The following is a 16,399-nucleotide window of genomic DNA, read 5'->3' on the forward strand; positions in this document are numbered from 1 at the left end:
TTAAAAAAAACTCATTTTCTTCACCATAATATTAAGAGGTTAGGTCCTAGAATGATCTCTGTTTTACAGGTAGAGAAACAGATATTGCCAGGTAGTGGTGGCACATTCTTTAATCCCAGCACTAGGGAGGCAGAGGCAGACAGACCTCTATGAGCTCGAGACCAGCCTGGTCTACAGACTACAGAGTGTGTTCCAGAATAGCCAAGGCTACTTAGTGAGACTCTGTCTTGAAAAACAAAAACAAAACAAAAAAGATATTAAGTAACTTGCCCAAAGACTCTGGTACTCTTTAAAGCCATGGGGTTTCTGGAGAATAACTACAGACAGATACAGACAGGGATACAATACTTCAATTCAAACAGTTTCCTGAGTCCTTATCAAGTGCTTGGCATGATTTCAGGCTCTGTAGATCCAAAGACAAATCAGACACTCTCTTAAAACGTGCAGCCTAATTACTGCTAGCCAAGGGCAACTATTTATCAAATAACCAGGATGACACACTGGTTAAACTTTCTGGACCTGTTGTTTCACCTGATTCTCATAATATCCTTATGGGACAGATGTCATGCCTACCGTTTTAGAAAGGATGAAACAGATTTGAAGAGAATAACTTAGCTTAGGGGCACTGGTTAAAAAAGATTGGAAGTAGGATTCAATTCAGACCCATTTTACTTCAAATCCAGACTTTTCCAGGGAATTCTACCATGTGGTATTACTCAGATAAACCAGGGCACGGGTCAAACTCACAGCAAAGAGAAAAGTAGAAGGTGGTTGCAGAGGCTGGGGCGGGCATGAGGAGCTGCCCAGTTTCAGGTCTGCAAACTGGAAGTTCTAGACTGGTGCGCATCAGTGTGAGAACAGTAAACACTGCTGACCTGCATAGCTTCAAACAGTTGTGATGAGCAGCTGCTGTAGATTTTTTTTATTTAAAAGGTATTTTTAGGCAGGTGGTATTCTTGTTACTGCCCAGCCTGCTGCCCCTTACAGTATACTTAATAAATCTGTCTTCTTCCCCATCCCACCACCCCCTCAAAAAAATTTTTTAAAAACCTGGCACTTTCCTACTGTGCCATATGCCATAACCAGTATGTGTACTGTGCTAAGGAAATATGGGTGAGCAAATAATTTATTCTGAATAGCAGGAGAGGGGATAGGGAGAGCATAGCAAGGAAAAGAACTGAAGAAGTCTGCTAAGAAAGGAAACTATGCAATGTTACGGTCTCCACTTCATTATCACTCTTTGGGAGACAGGAATTCCTAAGTCAACCTCTGAAATAGCTCCCACACCTGTATAAAACTATCAAAGAAATAAGCGATTACAGGCTAAGAAAGTATTGTGGTCGAAACAAACTTTGGGCATCGACAAAGCGATAGTGGGGACCACAATGACCGGTCAAAACAGGCTCCAAGAATATTCCAGTAGCCTTCTAATGCAGTTTCCTAGCATTTCAGGACTGGTAACAAATGTTTCCCTAAACTGCCTCATCCAGCACAGAATTCCCCGGGCTCACTGTCTTTAGGACACAGATCATCTGGTGGGTGTTTAGAATTGCACTGCCTAGCCTTTCTGAACTTCAATTTCCTCATCTGGGGTAAGAGATGAGTTCACCCGGCTGACAATCAACTGCCAGGGGTGGTGTAATTCCAGCACTAAGAACACAGAAGCAGCAGGACTGCCTCAAGTTCAAACCCAGTCTAGTCTACATCATAAGTTCTAGGCCTGCCAGATCTATGTAGTGAGCGCCTGTCTCAACTCAGTGAACACCTTGCACACTGACTGACCCAAAATATGTGATCATTAAAGGTTAGTTCCCTTTCTGCCTGTCCCTACATACTGAGCTCAGTGACAAATCCTGGCTTAAAGGACAGAGCAAGTATGTCTCAGATCTTCTTAAGGCAGATGCAGAAACACAATGAGGAAAAGATGCCCATCTACAGTTTCTGTAAAAAAAATACAGCTACCCAAAACTGCTCCTTCATCTGCAACTCTCCACAGGTACAATCGCCCCTTCGCCTTTTTAGTCCTTTGAGGAGTACTCCAAGGGCTCAAAATGAACCTTAAATAGATAATGGTACTTTGAGAAAAACCTCCCACCTATTCCCTCGTCCACTCACCTAGTTCCCACCCCTCTCCAAATCAACACTTACTGGTTTCTTGTGTACTCCTCAAAACTATCTGTAAACGCTATCTTTAAATCAAGCTAATGTCCTGTGTGCGAGTGTGTCTCTCTCATTTTATTTTGCAAAACAGGGTTTCCCTGTGTTACAGCCTTGGCTGCCCTGGAACCCAAGGAGATCCATCTGCCTCTGCCTCCTAAGGGCTCGGATAAAGGTGTGGGCCCGGATGAGCTAATGTTCTTGATGTAAGTTCTGGGACCACCTGGGAGAGGGAGGCACCAAGGAGACTAGCCAGCCATCCTGCTTTATTCTAAGGTCGTGCCCTACCACCCACAAACACACACGTACACGCACACGCACACACAAGCACCACGCGCGTGCAGGACACCAACAGGTGTGATGCTAAGCCAGGCATTAACTCTAACATTAACTGAGTACCCTTCGGCCCTTACACGCACCTGAAATACACTAACACTTCACATTACTATCTCCTTTGAATTTAACAATAACCTTAAGTATTACTTAAGTGAGTAATACTAAGTCACAGAAAGGTAACTTGCCCAAGCAAGAAAGAGAGTAGGGCATTGGACTCGGGCTTAACTAAAGTTCTTCCTCCAAAGCATTTCGCCCTACACTGGCAAAAGTCTCTGCACCCGTTGGAGCGCAGCCTAATGTGGGAGACAGGCGTGAAAAGGGCAGACAACAAAGAAATATGCAATTACAGGCTAAGAAAATAATGCAACCGAAAACGACCTGGAGGATTTGACAGAATAACAACGGGGGCCTACTTTAAAGAGGAGGAACGTTAAGGCCTCTTTGAGAAGATGACATTTATGATAGGCTTGCGAACCGTTCGGGGGGAGCTGCAGTGAGAAGGACCCCGTCCTGCTCACAAGGAGCAAATGCGAGGCCAGGAGAAGATGAAGCCAACTCGCCAAGGTCCCCCCGACGTGCAGACGTGGCGCAGGGAAATGAGGATCTAGAAACTCGGCCCACGACACATACGCGCCATCAATACCTCAGGCAGCCCGACCCCACTCGGCCCAGACCCGTAGGCCTCCCAGGCGGCCGCTGCCCATCGTCCCACCGCGGCTGACAGCGTCCGGGCGGCACATAGGACAGCCCCGCGGCCAGCCAAGGGGGATCTGGCCGGTACCGCAGCGGCCTGGGAAGGCCTCTTTCCCGGCCCCCGGCCAGCTCCAGCCCGGCCCGCCCCGCCCCTCCGGGCCGGCCTCGTACCTGCACCGCCCGGATCAGGCCCCGACCGGTGAGCTGGCCCTGCCGCAGCTGCAACAGGATGTTACCGGGCCGCGGCCGACCGCCCCAGCCCCCCCACGCCGCCGCTGTAGCTGCCGACTGTCTCCCTCGGCTGGCCCCAGCTCCAGCCGCCGCCGGCGCTGCCGCCATGTCTCTTCGTCCGACAAACAGGAAGCAAGCGGCCCCGGAGCCGCGTAGATTTCTACGGGGCGACGGAGGACTCTCCACATCGCCCCCAGTGGACCGTCGCGGAGATGCAGGCCGCGTGGCAGGGACTGTGCGGGACCCGAGGGCCTATGGGAAATGTAGTCTTTCTCCCGAGGCCGGGCAGATGATAGAGATGCTGAGTTTCCTGGACCACCTGTTTTCCGACATCCCACCTCCAGCATTTTGCTTCAAATGGAAAACCAGTCGCTGAGTGCGCATGCTCTCAAATTTCTTGTCTATTTAGGAATGATGCAGCTGAGTGGCCAGTGAACGGCCCTAGGTCAGAATTGACATTTGACTTTGATTCCTGTCCCCTTCTGTCTACATCCTGACTTCAGCCAAGTCACCACACTCTATCCCCGCACCTCAATTAGTCCATTCAATATGTAGTCCCCAGGAGTTGCATCAATTAATATTTGTATTATAATTAATAAATGTATTTTATGTAAGTAATACATAAAGAACCATCAATGAATTATTGCTTCTTTAAAGAAAATGATGGAAAATATTTCATGAATTACAAAATTGTGTCGGGATTAACAATTTTACAGATGTCCGTAAACAGTTTCTAAGGGAGCCAGCCGTATTCCTGCTGAATAGGTCGAGGAGGCAGAGGGTGAGGTGTTAAGCAGAACAGTGGAGGACCCTGTGGTGATTCGGGTTACAGGGACCACAGCAAACCCGCACACAAGTAAATGTAACTGGCTAGGTTGTGGTGAAGTTCAATGAAATAATGCGAGGAGGGGCGGTTATTAAGCTGTATCCTCTGCCAAAGAGAGCACAGCGCTGGTTTCCCGCTCCAGGACGTCCTCTTCCAAACTCACATACTCCTGATGAACCTTTTTAGCACAGTGGAGCCAATTCTTTCCCCATCTTCTCTCCTAGGAGGCAATCTTGCAACACCAATAAGGAGAGCTGAATGCAATGAATTAGGAGGTCATGAAGTTTGCTACTTGGAATTAAGGTGACTGTAATCTGTTGCCCAAACCAAAATCCCCTAAAGAGTGAAATGACGTAATAAATGATTACACTAAAACCACGGACACTTACGGGCACTGCCAAGGCGAACTGTAGTGTGGTTAGCATCTTCATGTCCACTTAGAAGGTACGATTTCCACTCACCTGCCGCAGATCCCCACTAGATCGATTTTAAACAAATGAAATAGGGCTCAAGAGATGAGTCCGTGGGTAGAGGCACTGGCTGTCAAGACTGAGGACCTTGGACCCATATTGGTGGAAGGACAGAAACGACTCCTCCAAATCTCTCTCTCTCTCTCTCTCTCTCTCTCTCTCTCTCTCTCTCTCTCTCACACACACACACACACACACACACACACACACACACACAAATTAAATATGATTTCTAAAGTTAAGAAAAATCTATGTTGGAAAAGAGCAAGAAGGGTATATGGGAGGATTTGGAGGGAGGAAAAGGAAGAAAAGTGATGTAATTACATAATAATCTCAAAAAAGTAAAAGAGATCATTTTTTAAAAAAGAAAAACTTTATTAAAATAAATAAAAGCATTTTTTTTTTCAGTGAAACTGTCTCATCCTGAAATCTGTATGGGTCAAATAAAACCCTGAGTGTTTATGACCAGGAAAAGGAAGTTTATCCTGTGGTGGAGATTTTCTTCAAGCCAATGAAGAAAAAAAAAATCAGGTCTTTAACTTTACACTAGAACCTAAAATTCATCTTAGACCATGAAAGCTGACCAACAGCCGCCAAGTATGTTTCTAAAGCTGGGGACAGTGGCAGGAGCGCACTGCATAAATTCTCCACCCGCAGACCACTGGATGGGATTTTAAACGGTAGGTTTGAAATACAGATTATACTTCCACAAAGCTGCTAAAGGTTAAAGGCAGATCATGGTATATGTGCATTCTCAGATAACTAATTAGATAAAGTTCCAGGATAGTCAGGACTACACAGAGAAGCTCTGTCTCAAAAAACAAACAAACAAACAAACAAACCACCAAATAAACAAAAAAGTTAAAAGCGTTTAATGGTAGCAACAAGTGTAAGATAATAAGATAACCCTCTTATGATTTGGGGAAAGAAAAGTCTTAAGTATAAAATCCAGAACCATGGCTGGAAGACCTCAACAGGATAACCTCCTATACAAGAAAGCATTAACAGCCGTAGAAGGCACATGGCATTCTGGGAGTTAACTTAGAATTTATGAAAAACTTCTTATCCTGTTTGCCTCGAGTTCTCCACCCCAGGTGGTGTCTAAGCCACTGACTTTCTCATCCCCTTCCTTCTCATCAAAGGCTTCTGCTCTCGTTACCTGCCTTCGTCTTGACATAATTCATCGCTCCATCTTCAGTTAGAGGTATTTGTGATCTGATTTGTACTTTGCCACACCCATCTCCAGTACCCAGGACAGTGCCTGGAACCCTCAGCAATAAAGTTTTTTGATACAATCAATCGATCACTCGTCGGATAAAGCTACTCCTGCAAAATCAAACAGCACAGTAGAAAGAGGGGTTGGGGCAGCTGGTGAGATGACCCAGGGGCAAAGGCACTTCCTACCAACTCTGAGGACCTGAGTTCAATTCCCAGAACCCAAATGGTGGAGACAGAGAAGCCATTCCTGAAAGCTGACCTCTGAACTCCACCCCAGTGCCATGACATCCTTGCCTGTGCATGTGCACACGTGTATGCACACGCAGACACAAAAAGGGAGGGGGAATAAATGTTTTTTTGAAGGTAATAGATGACGAGGAATAGGCGATTCATAGGGGAAAGATGGCAAATATATGTAGAAAAGCACATAAGTCTCCTCGTTTTCCCCAGAGTGGATTGCTGGTGGTGAGGTCTGCTGGGCCTTTCCAGAAAACCATTTTTTATCCATACGAAGTGAGTTAAAAGTGGATTTCTTTTGACTCAGTAATACTCCTTTAGCATGACACTGAATAATACTCTGGCTAGTATAATTCTAGAAGATATAGCCAGAGCAACTAGTTTAATACAAAACAAAACAGCCGGTTGTGGTGGCGCACGCCGGTAGGATTTGCTGAAGGAGGCAGAGGCAGGAGGATCACGAGTTCAAGGCCAGCCTGGGCTACACATTTAAAAAACAAAACAAAACAAAAAAGCAGCCAAGTTGAAAAGGAAGAAGCAAAATCATCTCTATTTCCTGATGACATCATCCCATATGTAGGAAGCTGAAGCTTTCCACACACAAACAGAATCAACGAACAACCTCGGCGAAGTTTGCACAATACAAAAACCACACATAAAAAGCAGAGCGAATGGTGCTGGAGAAGGAGGCTCGGCTACTAAAGTGCGAGCTGTTCTTACAGAGAATCGGTGTTCGCTCCAGCTCCAGGGGGACTTGATGCCCTCTTCTGGACTCTGCAGGCACCTGCACTCACATGAGCATGCCCCTTGAACACACAAATTTATGTATCTGTCTTTTTGTTTTGTTTTGTTTTTTGAAGCAGGGTTTCTCTTTGTTCAAGGCCCAGACTGGCCTCCAACTCACAAAGATCCTCCTGCTTCTGCCTTCCGAGTGCTGGGATTAAAGGCATGTGCCACCACCACAAATTCATTTAAAAATAATAAAGATAAATCTTTTTTTAGAACCTTCACCTCAAATTCAGTCCTTAAGGACTCCATATGACTAGGAATTAAGAAGAAAGGTCCAGAAATCTGTTTGACAGCAGAGTGCACTTCGTCTCTTTCCTGTTGGCCTCTCCAATGGAGACCAGCTGCTTCTCACCACCAGAGGGAGCAGCATCCTTCTGTCAAGGGGCCTGCTGATGTTGATTTGGGTCAACACTGAATAAAATAAAATAAAATAAGCAAAACGGAAACTCTCAGTTGACTAATTTTTCGGAGTAATCCCAGTAGTATAACCACATAAATGGCTGTTATTCCCAGAACTAACTACCAAGATCATCTCAATTAGGCCTACAGATTTTTCTAGGGCAATTTTTTAATCACGGAGAAGTCATAATCAAAGAATATTACATTATTATATTTAGGCCATAGTGAGAACTGATCATGTAATAATTTGTCCTCTTGGGATGTCATTTTGGACACTATTTTCTATTTTGTTTCTAATGTACTCAAAGATTTGGGCGTTTTATTTATTTTCTCTCTCTCTCTCTCTCTCTCTCTCTCTCTCTCTCTCTCTCTCTCTCTCTCTCTCTCTGTGTGTGTGTGTGTGTGTGTGTGTGTGTGTGTAGAGATCAGAAGACAATTGGTGGGGGGGGGACCTGTCTTCTTCTTTCACCTATGGGTTCTGGGTACTGAACTCAGGCCCATGATTGGTGACAAGCGCCTTTGCCAGCAGAGCTATCCACTGGCCCAGTGATTTGTTGTTTTAAACATTTACCCTATGGGTCAGGCACTGTTATTATCCCAGGCACTAGGGATGCTGTGCTAAGTCATCAAAGGTCCTGGCTTTCATAGGCTAACACTCATCTGAGACCCACCCTTTAATCAGCCGCTTACCATTGGTCAAGCACTTTGTTCTCATGCCCTTTCACTTCCTTCCCTCAGCTTTTTTGGAAAAAAAATTCAAATCTATAGAAAGGTTGAAAAATAATATGAGCAGGCCAGAAGAGGGCACCATATCTCACTACAGATGATTGTGAATCACCATGTGGTTACTGCAAATTGAACTCAGGACCTCTGGAAGAACAGCCAGTGCTCTCAACCTCTGAGCCCATCTCTCTGGCCCCCAAACCATCTCTCCAGCCCCCTTCTTTTCCTATCTTTATTCCACAATTTCATACATGTCTATAATGACTTTTAGTCCTTTTTCACCCTCTGTTCCTCTCTCATCCTGGTGGGAACTATTCGTTTACACTGTGAAGAAGATGTCTCACTGTGATTGGTTTAATAAAGAGCTGAATGGCCAATCGCTAGACAGGAAGAAGTTAGGCAGGACTTCTGGAGACAGAGAGGTCTAGGGGAAGAAGAAAGGAGATACTAGCTGGATACAAAGGAAGACATGTAAGAGGAGAGGTAAAAGCCACAAGCCATGCAACAGCACATAGGTTAATAGAAATGGGTTAAGTTTTTTTTTTAAGAGTTAGTTAGAAACATGCCTAAGCTAAGGTTGAGCTTTCAAAATTAATAAGAAGTCTCAATATCACTATTTGGGAGCTGTCAATACAGAGAAAGACTCGCTACATCATCCCCCTACTCTAATAAAAACTTTTTTCTTGCCTGAGAATCCCACTCCTATTCCCATGTCTTCTCTGTGTGTGGCCCATTGAGTTTAATTAGAGTTGCTTGCAATGTGTTCACGGGAGGTATTTGCCAGCACATGGGCAATAATCAATACCTACACCATGGAATAGAGTATAAAAGGCCCTGGGTGTCTGGCTTCTAGCTAGCAGAAATTTTCAAGACTCATCTATGTTGTAGCATTTGTCCAAGCTCCACTCCACCTTGGGGTGGACTTGGCAGTTCCCATCACATTGTTCTGAGCCTCGGCCATCTCTGCGCAACCTGTTGCCTTCATTGCTTCTTTCTTCACGTTACCAGCTCACCCATGTTAACAGAAGCAGGCAAGAAAATCTATAATATGGGACAACTCCATCTCTTCAACAAATTGCAATTATGAGATTTGTTTTCTATCTAAGGTAGTTAGCTCAACAAGGGCATCTATTGCCTGGACAGCCCTTTCCCCTTTGCTGTGATTAGCCAACTGTGTCAGATTGTGAAACTGAGTTCTCGCCAGTGGTATGAGACACAGTCACTGCCTGTGTTAGAGACAAAAGAGAGATGCCATCTTGGCCAGCATGTTTCCTAGCCCTGTTTGGGTTCTGGTGCACTTTTCTTAGCAAAAAAAAAAAAAAAAATGGCAAGTTACATTCGTTTTGTTTGAGTATTCTTTTGTGGGACACTCAGATTATTCTTTCCCCACAAAACAAAAATAAAAGATAAGGGGGTGGAGTAGCGGCTGGAGAGATGCCTCAGCAGTTGAGAGCGCTGACTGCTCTTGCAGAGGACCCGCACTCAATTCCCAGCACCCACATGTTCATAACCTTCATAACTCCAGTTCTCGGGGATCCAATGCCCTCTTCCGGCCACTGTGGATGCCAAGCACATACGTGGTGCACAGATACACACGCATGCAAAACGTCCATACACATAAAGATAATTAAAAATAAAGATGAGTGTACAGAGAGAAAGGGGAAAGAGAGTGCAGCAGAGGGAGGGAAGGATAAAGAAGACTTGCATATCGGATAAGACTGCAGAAAGGTGTTGTCTAATTAACAAATATATGAGCTCCGCTCAGATTCTCTCAATAAAATACAAACTTATACCTCAAGAGAGTTTTAAACATGAATGACATTTGGAGGTCTTAAGGAATTGTTGCTCATTTTTGTAGTTATGCCTTGGTAATGAATTCTACATTGTGTTTTGAGACAGGAGCTCACTATGTAGCTCAGGATAGCCTAAAACTCATGACATCCCTGCCTCAGTCTCCTGAATGCTGGGACTATATGCATGCCTGCCATGTTCACCTTCTGAGAGACTTTCATTTTGGATTCTATATAATATTTTATGGAAATAAACAAGGTTGTTTTGAGCCTACCATCTTTTTAACTTTTTTTATCCACTCATTCCTTCATTCGTGTGTGTGTGGTTCTATGGAAGCTGAGGAGGTGTCTCACCAAATCTGGAACAAGGCAGTCAGCAAGCCCAAGGGAACCTCCTGTCTCCACTCCCTGGTGCTGGGGTAGAGGGTGTGTGTGTGTGTGTGTGTGTGTGTGGCCACACCCAGGTTTTATGAGTGCTGGGATCAGAACCCAGGTCCTCATGCTTTTGCAGCCAAGTGTTCTCACCCACTGAGCCATCTCTCCAGCCCCAAGTCTACCATTTTCCAAGCTAAATTTGTTGCAGTTGAGTGAAAAGCACATGAGGGATCGCCATTTTTTTCTGGTTTTCCTAATGTAAAAGTTTCCCTCTAGCAGAAGACCCTCCCAGGCCACCCTCCCTGACTACCCTCCCAGATTGCCCTCCCTAAAGGTTGCTTGGTTCTCCCCATTGCCAACAATCTTTCATTTTCCTTCATTTCCTTCTCTTCTTGTGTGTCAAAGTGTGTGACCTCCAGAGCCTGACAGCAGGTGTCCTCAACTGTGAGAACCTCACTTTTTGACACAGGATCTCTCGCTGAACCCGAATCTCACCAATTCAGCAAGACTGGCTGACTGCTGAGCTCAGGGATCCACCTGCCTCTTCTCTCACCCCCCGAACTCCAATACTCTGATTACAGATACTCCTGGGCCTGGTCTTCCTGTGAGTGCTGGGGATCTGAACTCATTACCAACCGAACTGCCTCCAGCATCCACTCTGACCCTGATCCTCACAGAACCTAGGCCACTGTCACTTCATACACTCATTAGTGTGTTTTTCTCTACCAGAATCTGTTCCAACGATAACAAAACCTATTTTCTTTGTTTGCTGCTACTCTCTGGGGTTATGGCTGGCACCCAAAGGTGCTTAATAAACCTCTATTGCCTGGAATGACACATGGATAGAGGGGACAGCTAAAAGGTCAAAGCACACGCTGGGAAAGCCAACCAAGAAATACCGGCATCGTCACCTTCCCCAGAGGTGCCAGAAAAGGAAGAGAGATTCAACTTTTCGTCCTGGGGGCTGTGGAACCGGCCACCTTGGAGGCCACCTTGGTGTTTAGCTGTTTATTCCAACTGGCTGAAAAAAATAAACTAGATTCATGATCGTTTAACACAATTCCTTTGATTGGAATCTCATCAAGAGCCCAGTATGTAAAACCTGATAGCCAAAAGCAGATTTATTATTATAGCTTAGTCTCAAAAAAATAAAAATTAAAAACTTATCCAGTGGTTATGAGGAGTCTAGGAAAACCTGGCCTAGCAATGCCAGTTTAGAGGTGAAGGGCTGGCTAGGGCAGCTGAGAAGTGGGGTTCTCTGCTTAGCAGGCTGCTTCCCTCTGGGCTGGTCATGGTTTTCAGGTGAGGAGAGCGTGCCTGGCTCTGCTGGGGGCTCCCAGGGTCCTGAGCGCATTGTCTTTCTCCGAGCTCTTGACCTGCTCTCTTTGAGAGAGTAGAACTCCCTCATCAAGTCCTCCACTTCCCACTGCTCCTCCTTCAGCCGCCGGCAACAATGCAAGGCGGCGGGGTCAATGGGGTGAGCTTCGGTGTTGAAGATGTAGCCCCCAGCTCCCAGGATGCACTCCCCATGGGGGGTCATCACAGAGTCAAAGGTGGAGCCGTTGTTATGGATGAAGTTGTTTGGGTGGAACAGAAGGTAGAGGTATTTCACAGTCTCAGCCAGGAAGAATGACTCCATGCGGTTGTCCAGCTTGTGGTCCCGGAGGTCCTTGATCTGCCACCGGAGAGGAAAGAAGCAAGTCAGAACAGTCCATGGTTTGGGAGTCAGGGTCAGACAGCCCCCTTCAGAAACTGCTCAGCCACTAAAGAGCTGAGGGCCTTTGGGTGAATCACGTCTTTGAGCTTCACTCTTCCCAAGCCACCACCACCTCTCACCTGAATAATGACAAACTACTTCTGCGTCTGTCCTTCCCCTATGATACACTTAGATTGCAGATCTTACCTGTCACTTCTCTTAACTCTCTGGACATCTCATTGCACACAGGCTGAGGATCTGAGTCTGTCGGATCCTCCAGGACCTAGTCCCTGCTCCCTCTCTGCCCTCGTTTCTCCCTACCTGGATCCTTTTCTTACAGCTCCAGGCTCAAAACACACTCTCACCTGAGGGTCTTTGTGAAGGTTTTTAAGCACGTATCTAAGGAAGTAGGAGAGCCAGCAACAAGGCTGACAGGGGAACAAAAAAAGACGTGCCTCTGCCTCTGTCCCTGCCTCCGTCCCTCTGCTCCTCACGTCCTCTTTGAACTCTCTGAACTCTTCTGTGGTCTCTTCAGCCCTTGTAGCCATTCTACCACTGATTCACATTTATACAGACACATGGACGATAGACAGAGGTAGATGTAACTCCTGCATGATCTATAATGCATAATCCGAGGATTAATATTGTTGTTAAAGACTTGAATGGAGTCTGGAGAGACTGGAAAGACAAAGAACTTGTGTTTGCCAATGGACAGCTATCAAGGAAAACTGGGACTACTTGGCAAACTGCAACAACAAACCAATGTAGCTTATTAATTTATTATTTAGATAAATCCTGACGCTGTGGAAAGGTATCAGTGTGTCCATCTGTTTCCAACACAGTCCTCACGACAAAAGTGACACACCCTCCTTACCTGACACTTCCTTATGAGTATCAGGTTTGGACTACTGTGCATAACTAAAGGTTGGCTATAGAGACAGAAGCTCCCTGGCCGAGATGAGTGGGATAATCTACTACAGATGCTTGCTTTTAGCTTCTCAGATTTTTCAGTACATTTAGCCAAAATGAATTCTCAGTGGACATTTGGATTACACAACACTATGACTCAAGTATGGACTCAATCAAAGACCAAGTCAGGTTTTCTTCCCTGTTTGACAAAGATTGAAGGGCTATTCCCATCATGCACCTTGGGAGACTTCCCAGAGGCCTCCTTTTCATGGAAATGAGCTTAGCTTTCCCAGTGGACTCATTGCTTTGGTTTTTCAGAAAACTGAACACACTGAAAGCCAAAACAAACCACCGCTCTACTACCCCGTTCACTACAGGTCTTCTCCAGCACAGTTGTGGAGTGCGTGTCCAGTGCACATCAGGCCCTAGGCTCAGTCTTCAGCACAAGAAAGGAAAAGGGTCTGTCTATACCTTACTTATAAAGTACCAACACATCCCAAAACTGTGCAGAACTTTTGCTTTGAATTCCACATTCCAATACAGTAACTCTTAGGAAACACACAGCTCCTTTTCTTAGCCGTCTGCCTTCCGCGTATTAGAGTGGCTGTCTGCACCTTGCCTGTTGGGTCCTATGAGGATGTCAGCTCTGTCATGGAGCCGTTAGTATGCTACTTCTAATGTACCAATCAGATCATGACTCCGCTCTGCTGCGGACCCCACCCCAAATCCCACTCTCTCCTGTGCCTACAAAGGCTCTGCATCATCCACCTCTTCCCTTTCCATGTCCTCCTCTCTACCCTTCCTCCTTGCTCACTCTCCTACTCCAACCACACTGGTTTTCTTTCTATCTCTCATACAAGTTTTTATTATTTTTCCAACTAAAATGTAAGCTCCTGAGAGCAAGGGTCCAGGTCTGCCTGTCTCTATCCCTGGCCTGGGACAGTGCCTGGCACATGCCAGTCACATGGTAAATACCGTGGGAATGCAGAACTGCTTACTAAGGAGCCCATGCTTGATGAACACAGGACTACAGGACTCCAGATTTCATCTCTTAAAATTTATTTTAAAAGCCCTCAGACAAAATTTTCTACAAACCCCTTTGCAAAGCACATATTCTGAGAGACGAGGACCACTGGTGCCGAGAGCTTAGGGTTTAACCCACCTTGGCAGCTAGTGCCACAGCATTTGTGAGACTCCATTTCAGTTAACTGTGACAATCCCAGTAACTACAATAATGTGGACTTGCTTTATAAGCTGGGCCACCCTGCCCTGGGGCCCACAGAAAGGCCACAGTTAGGATGTTTATCAGTCACCCAACATTCTCGGACTGTGTGCTCACTGCTTACCCCTAGCAATGACAAGCTACAGGCCAAAAAGAAACTTTTCAGCCTTCTTCCATGTTCCTGCCCTTGTGCCCTATAACTACACCAGCCTGTAAGAGGATGCTGGACTCTATCTCCTGCAGAGCCTGCAGTTCTTTCCCCAGAAGGCCTTTCTGCCTGCCTGAGTCACTCTTCCCTGGCCTGTCTTTCTTGACCTTTCACCCTTCACTAGAGGCCTTCAGCAAGCCTCTCTGTTCAGTGTACAGCCGCTCCCCTCCAGTGCTAACGCCCCAGCGCTCCCAGCCACTACCATGGCTTGTGAGTGGCAAGAGGCCCCAAACACTCACGGTTGCAAATCCGCACTCCACCTTGCTGATTTTCTCAATGGACTCCACTGCGTCTCTCCCGAGTTCTAGGAGAGTGGGATCCCCTGTGGCGCGGTAGAGGTACATTGCGCTCTCGATGAGCTCTGTAAAGACAAGCAGACCTTCTCAGTGGCTGAGCAGGCATGGCACGGGGCCCACTCAGGAAAAGGACTTCCCCTCCATTGCCGGTCTGCAGAGCCCCGCTGGAGAGAATCATAGCACAGCTTTGGGGACTACTTGGCAAACTGCAACCAACGAAACCATTGTAGCTTATGAATTTATTATTAGATAAGTTCTGGCATTGTGGAAAGACTGGAGGTGTCCATGGTGAGTTTTCAGAGCCAAGATGCACAGATCCTGAAGCTCCACTGAACCCCGCAGACTCCCATCCCCCAAAGAGAGAGGCAGCCCGCTCTGGGGCAGAAAAGGTAGCAGAGGTTGTGGCCTGATCCGTAACATCTGTTCTCTCCCTGACTTCTGCAGTGTCCGTGGCTGTCTGACTCACAACTATTCCCAGAAACCAAGGAAAAGAACAACCATGGAACATGGTGCCATGAAGAAGGACTTGCCCAACACATGCAAGGCCCTGGCTACGATTCCCAGCACCACAGGAAAAAAAAATATTAATTAAAAAAAGCCGAGCGTGGTGGCACACACCTAAAAATCCCAGCTCCTGGAAAATGAGGATCAAGAGTTCTAAGTCACCCTCATCAGTACAGTGAGTTCAAAGCTAGCCTGGGCTACATGTAAAGGTGCTTCAGATGCTCTGAAGGATCCTATTCTTCACCACAGCTGGAAGTTCAGCCAGGGGCTCTTTCCTAAGCCAGATATTGGCCAACAGGAGTGGGCCCAGGTGAGACTATTTACCATTAAAAAGAAGAAAATACGTATTGCTTTTAAATACATGAATTTTTATTGGGAAAAATGATTCTGTACTGTCAACAGCCTCGGTGGGCAGAAGTGAAAGCTCATCATTTTTTTCTTTTCTTTTTCTTTAAATTATTTTGGGACAGGGTCTTTCTGTGCAGTTCTAGCTCTCCTTGAACTCTGTAGACCAGGCTGGCCCTTAACTTACAGAGATTCACCTGCCTCTGCCTCCTGAGTGCTGGGATTAAAGGCATGTACCACCACTGCCCGGCTTCATTATGTTTCCTACTTCAGCACCAACTGCTTCTCAAATCAAAGAATTTCTCTCTTCCCTTCCCCGACATCTCCCCTGAGCTCCTTTCCTGGCTCTTTCCCTTCTGGTGGGAACTCTAGCTCCGACTTCTTTACTCATCTACCCATTTCTGTAGTGTGGGGAGCAGAGCCAGGGCCTTGCACATGCTAGGTCCCCACACAGAGCCACAGATACCCCGCCAGAGCTGTGTCCACAGGTACCCCCACCAGAGCTGTGTCCACAGGCACCCCGCCAGAGCTGTGTCCACAGGTACCCCCGCCAGAGCTGTGTCCACAGGCACCCCGCCAGAGCTGTGTCCACAGACACCCCGCCAGAGCTGTGTCCACAGACACCCCGCCAGAGCTGTGTCCACAGACACCCCGCCAGAGCTGTGTCCACAGACACCCCGCCAGAGCTGTGTCCACAGACACCCCGCCAGAGCTGTGTCCACAGACACCCCGCCAGAGCTGTGTCCACAGGTACCCCGCCAGAGCTGTGTCCACAGGCACCCCGCCAGAGCTGTGTCCACAGATACCCCGCCAGAGCTGTGTCCACAGGTACCCCCACCAGAGCTGTGTCCACAGGTACCCCCACCAGAGCTGTGTCCACAGACACCCTGCCAGAGCTGTGTCCACAGATACCCCGCCAGAGCTGTGTCCACAGACACGCCGCCAGAGCCAGACACCCCGCCAGAGCTGTGTCCA

General features: G+C 46.8%; 2 protein-coding genes across 3 annotated transcripts in view; both read right to left on the bottom strand.

Annotated features, from left to right (window-relative positions):
• Window positions 1-3,579, bottom strand: part of Trpc4ap (transient receptor potential cation channel subfamily C member 4 associated protein) — a 74,017-nt gene extending 70,438 nt beyond the window's left edge. The window contains exon 1 of one of the 2 annotated variants that reach the window (XM_075962672.1): window positions 3,358-3,579. In XM_075962672.1, coding sequence (XP_075818787.1) covers window positions 3,358-3,525 — 168 coding nt within the window. In that variant the 5' untranslated portion in view covers window positions 3,526-3,579. The remainder of the gene's footprint in view (window positions 1-3,357) is intronic. The other variant, XM_075962671.1, reaches the window with a different exon arrangement.
• A 7,761-nt stretch (window positions 3,580-11,340) lies between these two features.
• Edem2 (ER degradation enhancing alpha-mannosidase like protein 2) overlaps window positions 11,341-16,399 on the bottom strand; it is a 30,569-nt gene continuing 25,510 nt past the window's right edge. The window contains exons 10-11 of the mRNA XM_075962679.1: window positions 14,519-14,640; window positions 11,341-11,919 (exon numbers count right to left, since the gene is read on the bottom strand). Coding sequence (XP_075818794.1) covers window positions 11,419-11,919; window positions 14,519-14,640 — 623 coding nt within the window. The 3' untranslated portion in view covers window positions 11,341-11,418. The remainder of the gene's footprint in view (window positions 11,920-14,518; window positions 14,641-16,399) is intronic.

The sequence above is a fragment of the Microtus pennsylvanicus genome, chromosome 2, assembly GCF_037038515.1.
Source record: "Microtus pennsylvanicus isolate mMicPen1 chromosome 2, mMicPen1.hap1, whole genome shotgun sequence".
NCBI classification, from domain to species: Eukaryota; Metazoa; Chordata; class Mammalia; order Rodentia; family Cricetidae; genus Microtus; species Microtus pennsylvanicus.